Source organism: Anolis carolinensis, chromosome 2 (assembly GCF_035594765.1).
Source record: "Anolis carolinensis isolate JA03-04 chromosome 2, rAnoCar3.1.pri, whole genome shotgun sequence".
In the NCBI taxonomy this organism is placed as follows: Eukaryota; Metazoa; Chordata; class Lepidosauria; order Squamata; family Dactyloidae; genus Anolis; species Anolis carolinensis.
Window position 1 is genome coordinate 34,260,005 of NC_085842.1, and position 19,821 is coordinate 34,279,825.

General features: G+C 43.3%; 1 protein-coding gene across 4 annotated transcripts in view; it reads right to left on the reverse strand.

The window, feature by feature from the left end:
- LOC103281301 (uncharacterized) overlaps positions 1 to 19,821 on the reverse strand; it is a 34,318-nt gene that overhangs the window by 6,278 nt on the left and 8,219 nt on the right. For all 4 annotated transcript variants that reach the window (XM_062973765.1, XM_062973766.1, XM_062973767.1 and 1 more), the window contains 4 exons: positions 14,241 to 14,750; positions 11,805 to 12,190; positions 9,300 to 9,460; positions 2,877 to 3,009 (listed from right to left, as the gene is read on the reverse strand). In XM_062973765.1, coding sequence (XP_062829835.1) covers positions 2,877 to 3,009; positions 9,300 to 9,460; positions 11,805 to 12,190; positions 14,241 to 14,748 — 1,188 coding nt within the window. In that variant the 5' untranslated portion in view covers positions 14,749 to 14,750. The remainder of the gene's footprint in view (positions 1 to 2,876; positions 3,010 to 9,299; positions 9,461 to 11,804; positions 12,191 to 14,240; positions 14,751 to 19,821) is intronic.

The window sequence follows — 19,821 nt, forward strand, 5'->3', positions numbered from 1 at the left end:
CTTTTCTCCCTTGGGTGGGACTCAAAGCGGCATACAAATACCAATACAAAAGCAACAGTTAGAGAAGGTTTGCTGGCAGCCTAAGTAACTATAATGACACCCATACCCATGGGGGATACGTTCCTGGACCTACCTATTGAAATTAATAACTTCCAGTGGAAGTATATCACAGAACCACACCAGAGGAGCTAGAAAATGTCTGGCAAGAACACCTGTCTAGCATTTCAAGGTCCTCCGGCATGAGTCAATTTCCAGAGGAAGCATACCATAGAATCACTTCAGATGACCTAGAAAATGCTTAGAGACTACCCTCTTTAGCACTTCTAGGCTCTCCAGTGCAACTCTATGATCAATTTCCAGAGGAAGCATACCATAGAATCATTTCAGATGACCTAGAAAATGCTTAGAGACTACCCTCTTTAGCACTTCTAGGCCCTCCAGTGCAACTCTATGATCAATTTCCAGAGGAAGCATACCATGGAAGCACATCAGAAAACTTACACTGCCAACTTAGACAATGCCTATATTTTTTCAACATGTGTAAGTGAAGTCATGGTGCCAGCCCTGTGAATATGTGAATTGTACTAACGTTAGAGAAAAGCAAGCTGGAAAGTAGCCAGGTCCATATGCTAAGTAGGGAAAAATTAAGCTGCTGGTGAAGATCCAAGATGCATTGCCAGAGCAAGGCCAGTCTTGGAGCTAGTGTTATTCTCTAGACCAGAGCTTTCCAAACAGTTCATGTTCCTGACACTAGATGTGCATTATTTCATGATACAGTAATTGAGTTTTCCTAGCAAACCGGCAATTAAACCAGTCCCTTGTAAGAGATACAGACACATACATAAATTGTGATAACAAAATGTAAGAGACATACTTACACACTGCAGTCAGCACATTAGTGTCACAGCACAGAGTTTGGAAAGCTCTGCTCTAGACTCAGTAGAGACTACCTCTGTACCACTTCAGTTTAAATATCACTTGACCAAGCGGACAGGGACAGATACAAAACATTTCTCCATTCTGCAAATGGGGACTTGAATATCAATCAATCCTGCCAGTAGGGTTGTAGTAGGATGCCAGCAGCTATTGAGAGGCCTCTTAATATCTTCCTTAGAGGGCTTTGTACACATCCCTCTAACAGGCCACCTCTAACAGTCAGCAAGCAGGCTCTCCTCTCCAGAGGGTTTCCTTGCGACTGATAGCAATCTTTCTTGCATTCATAGCAACAAAGCATCCTGAAAGGCTATTGTGAGGCCTGGATTCCAGAGGGAGCCAATTAACCTCTTCTGACCAGCTGTTTCTCAATCTACCAACCCAGTCAGTACCCCAGAGCACATAACTCCCAGGTGCTCACTTCCTCTTACAAGGGAAAAGCTTTCTGGGAGAGACAAAGAGCTGCTGCAATGGCCAGACCTCCCCTCTCCTGGACTCTTTAGACTGGGGCTCCTATGGTGTGAAAGCTGCCCTTTCCTCACGCCGTGCTGTGAATGAGCTTCAGGCAGCTTGGAGCCAGGCTGCTCGGATCCAGCAGGAGTGAGTCATGCCAACTCAGGGCAGAAGGGGCTGCGCAGTCCGAGTAGACATCCAACACCTGCTGTTCCATGCCAGCAAGCAGTCCTTTTCTAATTACCTGTGGTGATGGCAGGTGTCTGCCTCCCTAGTCCCCCCTCCTTTGGGACCCCAGCATGTCCAAGGAAAACAGAGGTGCTTAGAAGGTAGCCAAGGGACAGGCATCACTGCCTGAGGATGGCACAGGGTTTGACATGCAGGGATCCAAAGACACAGCTCTTTCACTCAGCTACAAAGAAGCCCTGGGGAGGGGCACAACATCTCAGCCTGGCTTAACTTACAGCATTGCTCTGGGGTGCTCACCTGTTGCCTATTAAGCAGCATGGAGAAATGACCTTTTGTTAGTTATGATCTCTAAAGCTCTATATGGCTCAGGTCCAGGGTATTTGGCTGACCGCATCTCCCTGTACAAACCTGCCTAGGCCCTGAGATTCTAAGGAGAAGCCCTTCTCTTGTTCCCATCTCCACTGCAAGCTCAGTTGGTGGGAATGAGAGAGAGGGCTTTCCTTCCTGGTGGCTGGACTCAACTCTGGAGCTCTCTTCTTCCCCAGGAAGGCAGAATGGCCCCCTTCCTGCTGTGTGACCCCATCCAGCACAGGTTTTAAAGAAGGTTTTTAAGAACCAATCGGGAGGGGGGTACTGTGGTTTTAGTTATGAAAAGATTTTAATCATGCTAAAGGGTTTTAACTGTGTATTAATTCTATTTTAATGGTCTTATACTTTTACATTTTAAATTGCATTGCATTAGTTTTACCTGAAGCCACTTTGAACCTCTTTAGTGGAGAGAGAAATATATAATTTTATATATTTCACAGATATTATATTTATTACATATTTTAAAATTCCAAAACATTTAAAACATTATGATGATGTTTATTTATACCCTACTTTTTCTTTCCTCATAATACAATTGTCTTTTCACATCTTCTATTCCCAGATCCAGCATGGGGAAATTATCAAATATTTATTTATTTATTTCGTGCCAAAATCATTGCATAACAAATACATTTTAAAATGATGAAAAAAAGGAAATCACAAGCAACTAAATAGTTTTAGACCAAAAACGGGCAAAGCAACTGCATTGTCCGTAGCTTTAAACAACTCCTCCTCCGTGCATGAGGCAGGACATTGTGGGCAAGCATACATGTGCGGAGTTGTTTGTTCTGCTCCACAGTCACACAAGGTGGAGGATTCCTCCAGGTAGTGCCACCTTGCCAAGTTGTCTTTAGATCTGCCCACTCCACTTCTGAGTCTAATACTTAAAACAAATACTTGGAAAATGCAAATGCCTTTCACAATAACTATACCTGCTGATGAACAATGGTGTCAGAATCATCCAGTCGAATGTTGTCATCAATAAAGATGTGATGGACATTTGCATCATGAGGATCGATCAAAAGGGGCTTTCCACCCTGGCTAGAGAATTGATTCTTGGCCCACCTAGAACACAATAAGAAACACAGTGGCAAACTCTCAAGGTTTTTTTCAGCTTTTTGTTTCAAAGCTTCAAACAGGGATCAATGGGGAGATCATTCCACCTGATTCTTAAACTACAGGAAAAGAAGGGAATGAATGGAAACAAAAGAAACAAAATTTGAAGTGAATAGTCATAGAATCATAGAGTTGGAAGAGATCCAGTTCAACCCCCTGCCATGCAGGAAAAGCACAACCAGATCACTCCCAACAGAGCCATCCAGCCTGTTTAAAAGTCTCCAAAGAAGGAGCCTCCACCACACTCTGAGGTAGAGAATTCCTCTGCTGAACAGCTCTTACAGTCAGGAAGTTCTTCCTAATGTTCAGGTGGAATCTCCTTCCCTGTAATTTGAACTCATTGCCCCAAGTCCTAGTTTCCAGGGCAGCAAAAAACAAGCTTGTTCCCTCTTCCTTGTGACATCTTTAAAATATTTAAACATGGCTATCTTGTCCTCCTCTCAACCAAGTCATAATGACCAAGCTAATATATTCTACCTGCATACATAATATTTCATATGCCTACTCCTATACCATATGATTCATTCTGTTTCCAACACCCAGGGCTTAGATTTGTGGGAGGAGGTAAGAGATAAGATTATAAAGGGGATGACAGGACAGTGAAGAGACTTGAGCTTAGAGACAGAAAGCAAGTAAGGTCACTCAGGTAAGAAATAGAAGCCGATACAAATAGATGGAATGTTGTGCCAGACATTTGTGACATTTCTAGAACCATCTTCTGATTTTGGAGCCTTTACAGGGGATGCAAACCTATTTACAAACTACTGATACAAATAACAGTGGTTATGAATTTTTAAAAAATTAAAAGGAGCTCAAGATAACATATGTCTGCAAATTAAATCCTGTATTTGAGAGAGGCAAGCTACAGATGGATGAATTGAATCCTGACCTCAGTGTGCATTTACTGCATATAATCAGGATTGTTTATGTCCCATTCATGTGTACAAACAATATTTAAAGGAACCCAGCTCCTACTGCAGCAGTGAAAACACTATTAGTCCTTGCTGAAGTCCTCAGGCATGGCAGGCTCTCTAGTACTCATAGAAGGCTGGGAGGGGACATGATAGTTATGTTTAAAGATTTGAAATGATGTCAGGTTGAGGAGGGGGCAAGCTTGTTTTCTCCTGCTCTGGAGACTAGAACATGGAGCAATGGATTCAAGCTGCAGGAAAAGAGATTCCACTTAAACCTTACAAGAACTTCCTGACGGTAAGAGATGTTTGGTAGTGGAATATGCCACCATAAAGTTTATCTTTATTATAGCTTCAATACAAATGTGTTTCCTTGCAATTTCCTCCTCATTGGTTGGAACAAATCTGTTTCATCATAATAATAATAATAAATAATAATAAAACTTTATTTATACCCCGCCACCATCTCCCCAATGGAGACTCGGGGCGGCTTACATGGGGCCATGCCCGGGAAAAATACAATATAACACAATATAAAAACAACATATCATAATACAATTACAACAATACAATAAAGAATCATATACAGTACAACACAAAATCCAAAGAGCAGTATAACAGGGCAGGCCGCACTGACACTCAGTTAAAACTCGGGGTGAGAAAAGGATAAGAAAAAGGATAAGAATAAAACCACAGGGAACTAAGGAAAAGATAGCAGACAGTCTAGAGGATAAATAATGGGGGCGTAACAAAAGCATGTAACAGTTACTCTCCGAAAGCACATCGGAAGAGCCATGTTTTTAGATCTTTCCTAAAGTCTGAAAGAGTGGGGGCTTGCCTGATTTCAATGGGCAAAGAGTTCCATAAACGGGGGGCCACAGCAGAAAAGGCCCTCTCCCTAGTTCCTACAAGGCGGGTCTGGGATAAAGGCAGTGGCGACAGGAGGGCCTCCCCTGACGATCGCAGAGATCGGGCAGGTTTATGGTAGGAGATACGGTCACGAAGGTAGGTGGGTCCCAAACCGTTTAGGGCTTTATATATGATGGTCTGCACCTTGAATTGGGATCGGAAAATGAACGGAAGCCAGTGGAGCTCCTTAAACAGGGGAGTAGATCTCTCCCTGTAATTCGCCCCAGTTATTAATCTGGCAGCCGAGCGTTGGACCAGTTGTAATTTCCGAGCCGTCTTCAAGGGAAGCCCCACGTAGAGCGCATTACAGTAGTCCAGTCTAGAGGTAACTAGGGCATGGACCACCGTGGTCAAGTCAGACTTCACGAGGTATGGTCGCAGTTGGCGCACAAGTTTGAGTTGTGCGAAAGCCCTCCCGGCCACCGCCGACACCTGCGCTTCAAGCGTCAACTGAATCCAGGAGGACCCCCAAACTGCGGACTTCAAGCGCTTCAAGCTGAATCCAGGAGGACCCCCAAACTGCGGACCTGTGATTTCAGGGGGAGTGCAACCCCGTCCAGCACAGGTTGCCACCCAATACCCCGATCTGACGAGCGACTGACCAGGAGGGCCTCTGTCTTGTCAGGATTGATCCTCAGCTTGTTCCTCCTCATCCAGTCCGCCACAGCGGCCAGGCACTGGTTCAGCATCCGAGGGGCTTCCTTGGAGTTAGATGGAAATGAGTAGTGGATTTGTGTGTCATCTGCGTAGAGATGGCAACACCCTCCAAAACTCCGGATGACCTCTCCCAGTGGTTTCATGTAGATGTTAAATAGCATGGGGGATAGAATAGACCCTTGCGGGACCCCACAGGTCAATGGCCAGGGGTCCGAGCAGGTGTCCCCCAGCTTCACCATCTGGGAACGGCCCTCCAGGAAGGACCGAAGCCACAGCAGAACTGTGCCACCGAGTCCCATCCCGGCGAGCCTCCCCAGAAGGATACCATGGTCGATGGTATCGAAAGCCGCTGAGATGTCCAAGAGAACCAGCAGGGTCACACTCCCCCTGTCCAGCTCCCTGCGGAGGTCATCCACCAGGGCGACCAAAGCCGTCTCGGTGCTGTGCCCAGGCCTGAAGCCAGACTGCGAGCGGTCCAGAAAATCGGTGTCATCGAGGAACTCCTGGAGCTGCGTAGCAACCACCCGTTCCAGAACCTTGCCCAGAAATGGGAGGTTGGAAATTGGCCTGTAGTTGTTACATACAGATGGGTCTAACGAGGTCTTTTTTAATAATGGTTTTACTACCGCCTGCTTAAAGCAGGATGGAACTGACCCTTGAACCAGGGAGGCATTTATAATAGCCACAAACCAATCCAACAACCCATCTTTGGCCAGCTTCACCAGCCAAGAAGGACAAGGATCCAGAGCGCAGGTGGTCGCCCTCACAGACCCAAGAATCCCCTCCACGTCATCAGGAAGAACAAGCCGGAAAGAATCCCATAAGATCGCACAGACAGGTACCTCGGTTACCTCCGCTGGGACCACAGTTAAGCTGGAGTCCAACTCACGGCGTATCTGAGCAACTTTGCCTGCAAAATGGTGCGCGAAATCGCTGCACCGAGTTGCCAAGTCATCAGGAAACCCCTGGGCCTCAGGAGGCCGCAGGAGCTCCCCAACAACTCGGAACAACTCCGATGGCCTGTTGGCTGCAGACGCTATGCGGGCAGTCGTGAAATCTTTCCTGGCTGCTCGCAGAGCCACGGAGTAAGCCTTAATAGCGGCTTTAGCCCGTGCTTGGTCGGACACGTCCTGAGATTTCCTCCAGATGCACTCTAGTCCCCTCCTCCTACGTTTCATCACAGCCAGCTCCTCGGTGAACCAAGGAGTCGACGCGATTCTACGCAGTGAGAGGGGACGTTCGGGAGCGATCGTGTCCAATGCCCTTGATAGCTCACTGTTATAGCGATCAGCCAGGACATCGACAGGATCGCCAGTCTCCAGGACAGGAAGATCCCCAAGAGACCTCAGAAGTCCATCCGGATCCATCAGTCTCCTGGGGCGGACCATCTTAATGGGTCCACCACCCCTGCGGAGGTTAGAAGGCACGGCGATACTTAAACAGATCAGATGATGGTCAGACCATGACAATGGAAGAATGTTTTGCTCTTCCACTCTGACTGTCCCACCGTCCACAATAAAAACAAGGTCCAAGGTGTGTCCTGCCTGATGTGTGGGCCCAGATATAACTTGAGACAGCCCCATGGTTGTCATGGCAACCATGAAATCCTGAGCTGCTCCTGTCAATGTGGTCTCAGCATGAATGTTAAAGTCTCCCAAAACTATCAGTTGTTGGGAGACAAGGGCCACATTGGAGACCACTTCTGCTAGCTCGGACAGAGAGACTGCTGGGTCGCGGGGTGGACGGTACACCAACAGAATCCCCAAGCTGTCTCGGGCTCCCACCCTCAGGAAAACACACTCGAACCTCGGGGATTGCGGAACGGCGCATCTGATCAGGGCGATGGACTGCCGAAAGATCACCGCAACTCCTCCTCCCCGCCCCCCAACCCTGGCCTGTTGATGCACCCCAAAACCTGGAGGACACAGCTGGGTGAGATTCACACCTCCCAGCTCATCCAGCCACGTCTCGGTGATGCATGCCAGATCCGCCTCCTCATCCAGGATCAAATCCTGGATGACAGCTGTTTTACCATTGACGGATCTGGCGTTTAGAAGCAGGACCTTAAGGTTGGGGGGTCTGTCCTGAAGACTACCACACCTAAACCTCTCCAGGGTCGCAAAAACTCTGTTGCGCTTCTCCCTGGGTTGATAGTGACCGTGCTTTCTCCTCCCCCATATCACCTCAATGGGGCCACCTCCATGAGAGCCCTCTTCCCCCTGATGGAAGAACTGGGTGGAGTTGCCAATTACCGGGACTAGTCAGCTGTCCTGGAAAGGAAAGCCTCCAAAGGTACTTGTTTTTTTAAAAAAGGAGCTTCTCTCCACTGATGGGAGAGAGGGGACAGTTGATTTGGCATCATCATGAATAGGAAGGTGACTAAGCAAGAGTGGGGTCTTGTTGTGGGCCTGGGAGGTAGAACAAGTCTGACTTAGAGTTGGGGAATATTGAATATCAATGCTCAGCCCGATGTCGAGGGGGCGAATCAGTGGGTCTACTAGAACCCTCCTGAGAGTGATGCCCCATTGTTGCAGTTTGGGCCCACACAAAAACAATTTTCTATCAATCATCTATGTGACAACCCTAAGTATAGCTGAAATCAGCTTTCAAGTCTCCCCTTAATCGTCTAAACACATCCACAGAACTTCATTTCCAGAATTAACCCTTTCAACAACTCAGTTTTTCTTCTTTAGGTGCTCAGTGATGAAGTATCTAAGCTACAGCTTAAGCTGTGTGAAAGAAGATAAAGTAACTAAGTTATCCCCCCAAAAAACTATCAAAGCTTCTAGCAAAGTACGTTTTCTTTTATTACTGGTTAGGATCATGTGTTGGGAGCAGGGGAAGATGAAAGCACAAACCTAGGACACTATAGTGTTTGATTAAAATGAGATTATGATTTTGTTTTTAAACAACAGAGTGTGCTCAGTAAGCAATTTTTTTCATGTCAGGAGGGACTTGAGAAACTGCAAGTCGCCTCCGGTGTGAGAGAATTGGCAGTCAGCAAGGACGTTGCCCAGGAGATGCCCGGATGTTTGATGCTTTACCATCCTGTGGGAGGCTTCTGTAATGTCCCCACATGGGAAACTAGAGCTGACAGATGGGAACTCACCACTCCCCAGGTTTGAACCGCTAACCTTTCAGTCAGCAGTCCTGCCAACACCATAAAAGTGTACAGGTTATGCTTCCCTTATCCATAATTCCAAAATCCAAAATATTTCAGAATTGTCCACATGGGTGGCTGCACTAGTGACATCTTTGGTTCTAGTGACATCTGTGGCACAGGCTGGTGAGCAGTCAGCTGCAGCCAGCTGCAACAAATCACTCTGATCAAGAGGTCATGAGTTCGAGGCCAGCTTGGAGCTGCGTTTGTCTCTGTCTTTGTTCTATGTTAAAAGGCATTGAATGTTTGCCTATATGTGTAATGTGATCCGCCCTGAGTCCCCTTCGGGGTGAGAAGGGCGGAATATAAATACTGTAAATAAATAAATAAATATACTCAAACATGGTTTTATGCACAAAATTATTAAAACATATTGCATATAAAATTACCTTCAGGTTATATGTATAAAGTATTAATAAAACATACATTAAGTTTCATGTTTAGACTTAAGTCCCATCTCCAAGTTTTCTCATTATGGACATACATACAAAAACAGGAACCTCAAAATCCAAAACACTTCTGGTTCCAAGCATTTATGATAAAAAGATGCACAACCTGTACTATGCACCAGAGATTAAGAAAAAAATTCTTTTGTTTCTCACCAATCAAAGTGATCCTGGAAGCCACAGAGACCTTCCCTGGAGCTGAAATAGGCATACATTTTCCTGCCGCCGTCTTCAGTGGAGAGCCGCTCTGTTCTATGGGTCAACACCACCTTCCTCTTGTTGCAACGTATCATGCCAGGACTGAGGTCTACAGGCAACTTGTGTAACAGGGAGATATAAGAAAAAACTGATTTGAAACTATTTCATTTAAGTAATCTATTTTGGACCAAACAGCAAACCTGAGACTATCTAAACCACAGCTTTCAAAATTGTGTCGCAATATGTCCATTTGTCGGGTGAAGTGTGTAGGTGTGTCATGCAAATGTAACAAGAAAACCCTGAGTCCATGTAAAATAAGCAATACATCATATATATCTAAAAACATAAATTAAAGGTTTTCATAGGGTGTTGTGTATACACATTTCATTATTACAATTTAAGCATGTGTCCACATCTCTTAGAAGGGGCTGCTTGAACCTCTAGTTTGCTAGTAAAACTGAATTAGGTAAAGGTAAAGGTTTTCCTCTGACATTAAGTCCAGTTGTGTCTGACTCTGGGGATTGGTGCTGATCTCCATTTCTAAGCCGAAGAGCCGGCGTTGTCCGTAGACACCTCCAAGGTCATGTGACTGGTATGACTGCATGGAGCACCGTTACCTTCCCGCCAAAGCAGTACCTATTGATCTATTCACATTTGCATGTTTTCGAACTGCAAAGTTGGCATAAGCTGGGGCTAACAGCAGGTGCTCACTCCATTCCCCAGATTCGAACCAGCGACCTTTCAGTCTACAAGTTCAGCAGCTAAGCGCTTTAACATGCTGTGCCACCGGGAGCCCTGAATTACTGTGTCACAAAACATGCATGTCTAAAAATCTGTGCCACTCACATGAAATGTTTGGAAATCTCTGATCTGAGGGAGTTTAAGAAGAGGGATTATTCAGGTCTTTCTAACAGAGCAGAAGCTCAAGGCTGTCACAGCAGGAGGAATCTCACTCCACGAGGAAGCAGGAGTCTCATATCCTGGTGCATCAACCAGCCTGGAAGTTCCTCTCTGCTGCTTTCATCTCTTGTGTAGTGGTCTATTCATGTGAAAAGGATTGTATGGGTGCCTGGATTTTAAAAAGAACACAGCCTCAACCCTATTGGATCAGGCCAAAGAGTCACAGTGGCCAGCTAAATGCCTTGGGGAAGATCATAATCCAGGCCTGCTGTATACACCCAGCCATTTGCTATGCCTAAACACAAATGGCTATGCAACACGATATTAAGTAATAACTTTGATCTAGGAAATCGAGATACAAATACCCAGTTAGCTATGAAATTAACTTTTAGTCGCTTGATGCTATGCCATACCTTACAGAGTTCTTTGTAAGATAAAATGGGATGGTCTTCTATGAATACTACTCTTACCTTCACACCAGAAGGGCAGAAGTGCAGTAATTAAACCAAACAAGAGTGAGGGGCTCAGGGCCCCCAACAAAAATGGAAAAACTGCCATTAAAAAATTCCCTGAGAGAACATTTCTCTAGGAATCTCTAGGGCCCCATCTAAAATGCCATATAAGGCCATTTAGAATTTAAGTTTGACACATGTGGTATAGACTCATATAATGCAGTTTAACTGCACCGAACTGCATTTTTAGTCTACACTGACCATATACAGTAATGCAGTTCCAAACTGTATTATAAGATAGTAAAGATGGGGCCTAGAACATCCATTGCGAATGCAAAGTCAAAATCAGTTGGAGGTCGACTACAGAATCACAGTAAAGATGCGTTCTCTCTAGAAATCTGAAAGACTGGAGATTGCTTAAGAGAACATATTAATCAAATCTGTAAACAGTCAAACCTGCAAAAGTAAATGAACAAATATGGATGATTGACTATATATTCATTTCTTACCAGAGATTTAACAATACTGGATTTTATTTCTGAACACTCCATAGACAGAGAAAGAAAACACCTCTAGCTGGATTTTTACCTACAGATGTATCCCAAGATGAGAAATAATGGAGTAGAGCCAATTGCTTCACTCCACACTTTGATCTGTTACTACAGATATCCAGCTTTGTCCGAAGGTTCTACTGTGTTTTACAATTTTATCAGACGGATTTTATGTGTGATATGTGCGTTGATTTTAAACTTATATTGCTGTTTTATGCTCATGTACTGTTGTTTATATGCTGAACTTCGAAGTGCTTCTGTGAGTCAACACGAGTCCCTTCGGGGAGATGGTGGCGGGGTGCAAATAAAATCTACTATTATTATTATTATTATTATTGAATCAAAATGCCTTAATATATATGTCAATATTAAAAACCTGTAAGGCGGGTGCTTGGCTCTATAGACCCATTCACATTTTATTCAACTGAAAGTCTGAACAAAACTAAGCATACTGGGAAGAAGCAGAATTTGGGTTTCTGATCAACTCAACAGTGTCTCTCAGCTCAGCAAACTGTAACACCAGCTGGGCTGAAGAAGCAAAGAGAAATCTGCCCACTCACCGAAATCTCCTGCAGAGAAGGGAAGAGGGGGTGCTGCCCCTCCAGGGCGCAGTTCACTGCCCGCAGGACACGGGGCAGATCTGTGCCAAAGGTGCGGAAGATTACAGCAAAGTGCCTCCCTTCCCGGTGCAGACTCTCCAGAAGGCAGAAGAAGGAAGGCAGCACCAGGTGGTAGTGCTTGCCCTGCTCACCTTGGATGGAGAGCAGCGGGTGAGCCGGGCCCTGCCATTCCAGCAGCTTCAAGTGGTGCTGTTGAAGGTCTCGAAAACGCTGCCCTTTGGTCGTGTCTGTGAATTTGGTGTTTCGGCCATACTGAGAGTAAAAGCTTACAGCATCCGGGCAGGGGGAAAGCAGGGAAGGGGACTCGCTGAGCCACTGCCATTTACCTAAAACAGAAAGGCAAGGGGGGGAAAGAGGTCAAGGAGGTCTGTTTTAAATTAATATTTTTCTTCCACTCTTGGGGCCACGTTATCCCCTAGTCAATGCACTGCTATAGTAACATTATATTATCCTAGTTTTTAAATTTAAGTTCAGCTAATGCTTTCTTTATTTTATTGCCCTCTGCCTATACATACATATCAACAGTGTGCTTTGGTGATGATCTGGCAGCATCAACTTGCTTAGGAATGTGCTTCGTAATCACTTCCTACTAGGTTGAAGTTAAAATATTCATGTTGCTTTTGGAGTTACCACTAGTGTTTACGCTAATGTTCACCTATCTTTTGGGAACGCCTGCTAGACATTGAAACTAGTATATAACCCAGTGTCTGCTTTCTCCCTTCTCCATCTCTGAGAGGACCTATATGATGTCTCTATGACAATGCTTGGTAGACTCTGTTTGTGGCTCTTTCCTTCCTTCCTCAATTTCCCTCATACACTTCACCCCTCTCTCCCTCTCCTTGCTTTTCCTCATACACCTTCCCATTTTTTTCTTCTTCCTTCCTTTTCTTTCCTTCCTTCACCTCATACACACATCACCTAGCAATAGTTGCTTCACTTCCTTTCTTTCCCAGTGACATCATAGTGAATTTCTGCACTTGGCACAGCCAATCAACTTTGATCCTTTTCTTTCCTTTTGCTCTGGGCCTGAAATGAGTTGTTTATTTACATTAGATAATGCAGAGTGTGCATTCCCAATTTGGTCCAGAAATAGTAAATCACATAGGATTTGTGATACAAATGGACAAACCACCAAACATACTTAAGACATTAAATTCTACATATATCTGGAATACATGTATACGTCTAATTGGCTTTCCTTTATCAGAAATCAATGTTTATGGATTTTAATATTTATTATGTGTATTTAAACTATAACTCTGTTGTCAATTTGTTAACCCAAATGGGTCAGACTTACTAACTCCTCTTCCTATCCTGTTTGTACTATCTACATAAAACCAAAACCAAAATTACAAAATGTACCCATAAAACATAAAGTTTCAAAATTTCACTTGGTCAGGAAGCTCACAGGCATTATTTTTAGTCAGGCTTAAATATCAAATATATCTCACAAGGTGATAAATGCGAGTTAAAAGGCAGACATCCCCCAATGCCTTCTGGCAGTAAGGATGGGATGAAACATAAAAATATTAACATTTCAGTCTCACTGCTTTCTTCTACTTCCCAAATTTATTTTTTCACTTAGTTGATCATTCATTAAGTTCAATGGGAAATGGACTCCTCCGTTTTCTTAAAACAGCATACTAAAACCAACCCACAAATCCCACATTAAATCATTCCCAGGAGCATAAACTCTTTTTCCCTATAACTTGCTTCTAATATACCTTGTGCTATCTCCAAATTATCATTATTTAGAATGTGCTTCACATTGTGAAAGACACTAATGCTCATGCTACCAGTAATGGGTAGTCTTTAAATTGTCACATGACTCTTTTGCTGTTTTCACTGCAAAGAAATAACATAAATAACTCTCCAGAAATAACCCTTCCAGTGGCCGCTACCAGATTGTGGAATTATGTCCCACAGAAACTTTGCTTGGCTCCCTCTCTCCTTTCCTTGGCAGGAGAAGATGTGAAAATACAGGAGAGTCTCACTTATCCAACATAAACGGGCCGGCAGAACATTGGATAAGCGAATATGTTGGATGATAAGGAGGGATCAAGGAAAAGTCTATTAAACATCAAATTAGGTTATGGTTTTACAAATTAAGCACCAAAAACATCATGTTATACAACAAATTTGACAGAAAGGGTAGTTCAATATGCAGTAATGCTATGTAGTAATTACTGTATTTATGAATTTAGCACCAAAATATCATGATGTATTGAAAACATTGACTACAAAAATGCGTTGGATAATCCAGAATGTTGGATAAGCGAATGTTGGATAAGTGAGACTCTACTGTAATCAAATTCACAAAAGATTCTTTTCAGCATCTGGAAGTAAAAGTACATATCATACACTTTAGCACCTCACCTGAAGGGCCAACTTTTCCCCAGGTCACAGTAGTCAGGTAACAGTTTAAAGCAGCTCTGGGATCCTGACCGGTGACAGCATCTGAGACGAGGACGGTGTTATTCAAATCAATGTGTAGAATCAGCTTCCGCTTCTTAGGGCTTAATATTGTCCCAGAAAGGGGAAACAAATGGGTGTTGGTTCCTGAATACTGGCAAGCCACTTCTTTGTCTTCTTCTCCTTGCCTTTTAGTATGATTGGCCCTGAAAACCTTGTCCTGATCTACAGGATTTTGTACACCATTCCCAAGCCCATTTGTTACAGAATGAGAGTTTTTTCTTTTCCTCAAACTGCCATGGTTGGAAACAGAGTCCGAATCTACCAGTCCCACAGTCATCTCAGCACAAAAAGGCACCTGCTTCGATTTCAAAAGGTCAGAACTTCTACTGGAAATATCATCTGCAGTCCAGTTGTCAGCAGGATCTCTTTCCTTCAAAGCCATTGGGTCACTCATATTCTTGGCTGACATAACTGCATGAGTGAGAAAAAAAAATTAAGTGGTGATCATGAATCTTTTAATACAACTGCTGTAATGTAGTGGCTGGCTTATTCTCCTGAGCTTGGACCTGGGAAGCTTAGTTTTATTCAGCTGTAACGCCCATGGCATAAATTCCAAGAAATTTTTACTTCTCTGCATCATGAATATCTGGGGGTTGGGCTGGGGATAAAAAAAACTGCTGTGTGCTCCTAGGAGGAAGGCTGGAGGATACCAAGGTAACCAAGTCATCAACATGATTATCCTTGTCCTCAGTATCTTCTGACATCATCCACATTAAAGTACTATTTCCTTTATCAAGTGGGGGATGGAGAAAGAAAAATGTTAAGTTTCCAAGACTACCTCAAGCGTGAGGGAAATCACACATTTACAAATGCAACAGATCTGCAAACTAGTTGCGGTGGGCAAATTGATTATGCTGATTAAGGAGAAATTTTTGACCAACTTCAACAAACAAGGACATATTTATCGCTTTTCCACAACAACATTGGGAGCAAACACCAACTGTGGGATTTCTGAATTAAAAGAGTGTTACCAAAAGTAGAAATGTGGTTATACGGTATTATCTAAAGGGGGTATAAAAATAAGGGATAAAAGCCAGCAGATACTGTGTGCGAGGTTCAGAGAGATGTACTCATTGTTTGTTTATTAGTGTCATTTGTGTGCACATGTCTATGTAGGTGTGTGCCTGATGGGAGTGTTTCTTACAGATTTAGTTTTGTAGTTTGTTAGTCTGGACATTACATATTATTAAAACATACTTTTTTGTATTATTACTTCTTTACTGTGTTTCTCTTTTTCTGAATAAAAAATCAATTAATCAAGAAAGGCTACATATTGTCCAGATGCCTTATACTAAATGACATAATTACTCAATCTAGTTCAATGTTTATCTTGCTGATTTCAGAGTTTGGAGGAAGTTATTTTCTGAACTTAAAGTTACTATGCTGGCTGAGAATTTCTGTGAATCCCCCCCCCCCCCCCAAAGCTTTGACAGGTTAACACTGGCTTGCCAAGATTGTGGACAAATATTGTCACACACCAATTCTAAAATAAATCAGTTACTTTATTAAACAAGGGTCTATATACACTAAAGTGGTGAAAGAATCCTGCAGCTCTTCACATTTTGCTGAACGAAAAGTCCAGGCACCTCCACCAGTCTAACCATAGAATCATAGAATAACAGAGTTAGAAGAGACCTCATGGGCCATCCAGTCCAACCCACTGCCAAGAAGCAGGAAAATCGCATTCGAAGTACCCGACAGATGGCCATCCAGCCTCTGCTTAAAAGCCTCCAAAGAAGGAGCCTCCACCACAGTCCACGGGAGAGAGTTCCACTGCTGAACAGCTCTCACAGTGAGGAAGTTCTTTCCTAATGTTCAGGTGGCATCTCCTTTCCTGTAGTTTAAAGTCATTGTTCCGCGTCCTAGTTTCCAGGGCAGCAGAAAACAAGCTTGCTCCCTCCTCCCTATGACTTCCCCTCACAAATTTATACATGGTTCTCATCATGTCTCCTCTCAGCCTTCTCTTCTGTAGGCTAAACATGGCCAGCTCTTTAAGCTGCTCCTCATAGGGCTTGTTCTCCAGACCCTTGATCATTTTAGTTTACCCTCCTCTGGACACATTCCAGCTTTTAAACATCTCCTTTTAATTGCGGTGCCCAGAATTGGACACAGTATTCCAGGTGTGGTCTGACTAAGGGAGAATAGAGGGGTAGCATGACTTCCCAATAATGAGTGCTGGGAGCTCCAGTAAGGAGCATCTAAAAGGCAACATATTACCACCTCTGGTCTGTATCCAGCTCTTAGTTTTAACTATTCTGCCTTCTAGTGTTTAACTGACCTTGCATGACTTCTAACTTAGCAAGTACTCATCAAAACAGGGATGTATCATATAGCTCTATCTGGGAGTAACACTGGATTTAGGCCTGTCTGTGTCTAATTCACATAGATAGCTAAAGATATAACTAATGGAGTAGAGCTGGAAAAAGTATGAGGGACTGAGCTTCCCAAACAATTCTCCAGCATTCTGATTTCTTTCAGAATTGTATAATCAATTATACTTTTCTCATCTTTCTTCTTCCTGATTATATCCTCTCCCACGTGAGTAGAGCATAATAAGCAGCCATTTACTGTCGTTTCACAATCACCCTGACACACACAAAAGGAAGCATTTCTTTACATAACTGTACCTACACAAGTCATTGTCACAAGATGTAGTGGTAAGCATTAGCAGAGAGCACATGTTTTCATGTGTGTTTTCAAAGGATTAGTCAGTATCAAATATTGGGACTCAGTCTACCACTCACTATTAGTCACGAATACGTAACAATAAGCAGTGGAACAATCATGTGGAGAAAGATTTTCTCTACGTGGGATGGTTTAGAGACATTTTCCACATATTTGAGTGATCATTATTTTGGATACAAATAGTGGGAAAAACTCACTTCTCACACAATCAGATCCCCATTCTCACAAGGCTACACTGCCTGATCAATCATATAATAGGGTGATAAAAGTCCTGGACTACCCTGTTTCCCCGAAAATAAGGCATCCTCTGAAAGTAAGACCTAGTAGAGGTTTTGCTGAATTGCTAAATATAAGGCCTCCCCTGAAAGTAAGACCTAGCAAAGTTTTTGTTTGGAAGCATGCCCGCCAAACAGAACACCAGAGGATCAGTAAATGTATGTACCATAGATTGTTGAACATGGTAATAATGGTAGCAACAAGAAATTCTTGATAGGATTCACAGTTTGTCTGGTTATGCTGGTTTGTGAAGACAACTACTGTACAGTATATAATAAATATACTGGGCCGGGCTGTGGCGCAGGCTGGTGAGCAGCCCGCTGCAATAAATCACTCTGACCATGAGGTCATGAGTTTGAGGCCAGCCCGTGGCGGGGTGAGCACCTGTCACTTAAAAAATAAAAAATAGCCCCTGCTCGTTGCTGACCTAGCAACCTGAAAGATAGTTGCATCTATCAAGTAGGAAATAAGGTGCCACTTATAAAGTGGGGAGGTGTCACGACCCAGGCAGCAGAGGCACCAATAACCATACACAGAGGCCAGAATCTAACTAATATCTTTATTGAAGGAATATATAAAGTTAATAAAAACAAGTATAGAAAATAGCCCAGAATTAGACCCTTCAGGAAAGGTCAGAATTAGTCCAAAAAGGCAATGTCCAATAAGAAATATTAAGGTCCAAAGTTGTAATCCAATAACCGAAACACTCACTTTGCCAAGCAAAGTGAGGGGAGATGACAAGGTCCTTTAGTCCATAAAACTTGAGCGTGGCTAGGAAATAACTTGATACTTGAAACAAGGCTGGAACGTGGAACAAGGTAACTAAGAACAAGAACAAGGTCCGTGGAATAACTTGGTAAAATCCGTGAAACAAGGCAAGGATTAGTCCTGGGAAACAAGGCAAAGTCCGTAGGTAAACAAGGCTGGGAAGCAAGGCGAAGGCTGGATAGCAAGGCAAGGCTTGAGCCGAAGCGAGGCTTGAATCGGAGCGCGCTGTCCAGACACAACTCGCTCCGTAGGCTGACGAATTGACTCCGCGAAGTTGCTACGCGGGCAAAACACCTATATAGAGTCCAACTTTCTCACCAAAGCGATTCTCTGGGAATCAGAAACGAAAGCTAAACTCTGAGACCAGATGTTAAACTCCTTAAAGATTCTCACGAGAACCAATGTTAATTGGCAACATTCTTAGCTGCTATCCTCGCACTCCTGCGCGAAGCTGAATCCAAACTTCTCTGTTGTTTACAAAACTCCCGGCGCAAGAACACGGGAGAAGTAGGCTCTGGGGTTGTTTGACATACTTCTGGGGCACAACTTTCTTGCAGGTGCAAGGTTTCCAGATCTGCCTGGGAAAGATCTGGCTGAGAGGAATCCAGTTCTGACTGGGAAGGTAAAAAACCCAAGTTTTCATCTTCATCAGGGATTACCATGTCCTGAGCAGGACTACAAGGCCCATGGTTCATCACAGGAGGTAAGTTTAACTAATTTACAACACTGGAATGAGGAAGTGCCGTCACAGTGGATGATGAAGCAGCTGCTCCCCCGTGGCCAGAATCGAACATCCCCTCAGAAGGTTAAATTGCCTCTGCGTCTGTCTCTGTCTCGGTTCTATGTGTATATGGGCATTGAATGTTTGCCCTATATGTATATAATGTGATCCGCCCTGAGTCCCCTTCGGGGTGAGAAGGGCGGAATATAAATACTGTAAATAAATAAATAATAAATAAATGTTCGTTTTTTTGGTTCAACAATAAATGTGAATTCTTCTTCACGGAAAAATAAGACATCCCCTGAAAATAAGACCTAGTGCATCTTTGGGAGCAAAAATTAATATAAGACACTGTCTTATTTTCAGGGAAACAGGGTAGATGAACCTTTGATCTGATCCACAATGGTATTGCTGCCATTTTCACCTCTGGCAAACATATTTCTAGGTCATCAATTCAAAGCTATTTGTGTTACCACCAATTATGGTTTGTTAATGGCCACTGCTAACGTAGTGATCACTACTAATACTTCTGGTATTTCAGTTACCAATTACATTTTCTACACAAACAACTGCAACATGAGTACAAACATCTCTAACCAAAAGTGCATCTACACCATGGAATTAATGTAATATGGCAATACTTTCTGGCTCAATGTTATGGAATCATGGGATTTGTAGTTTTACCTGATCTTTAGCCTTCTCTGCCAATATGCTGGTACCTCATTAAACTATAAACCTCTTGATTCCGTAACATTGACCCATGGCAGTTAAAGTGGTGTTAAACTGCATAAATTCTGAAGATGCATCCTGAGGCAGCACTCACATCAATAAAGCTCACAAAAGCTTATATCAAAATAAAACGTGCTTGCTTTTAAAGTTCAATAAGACTGTTTTAACTGTATTGTACCATGCTTAAAAGTGCCTAACAAATAAAAATGCATTATTGTCAGTATTTAGTATTATAACATCCAAAATATGTTGGAATGTTGAATACCAAAAGTCCATTAACACCAAATAATCATACGACTGTGA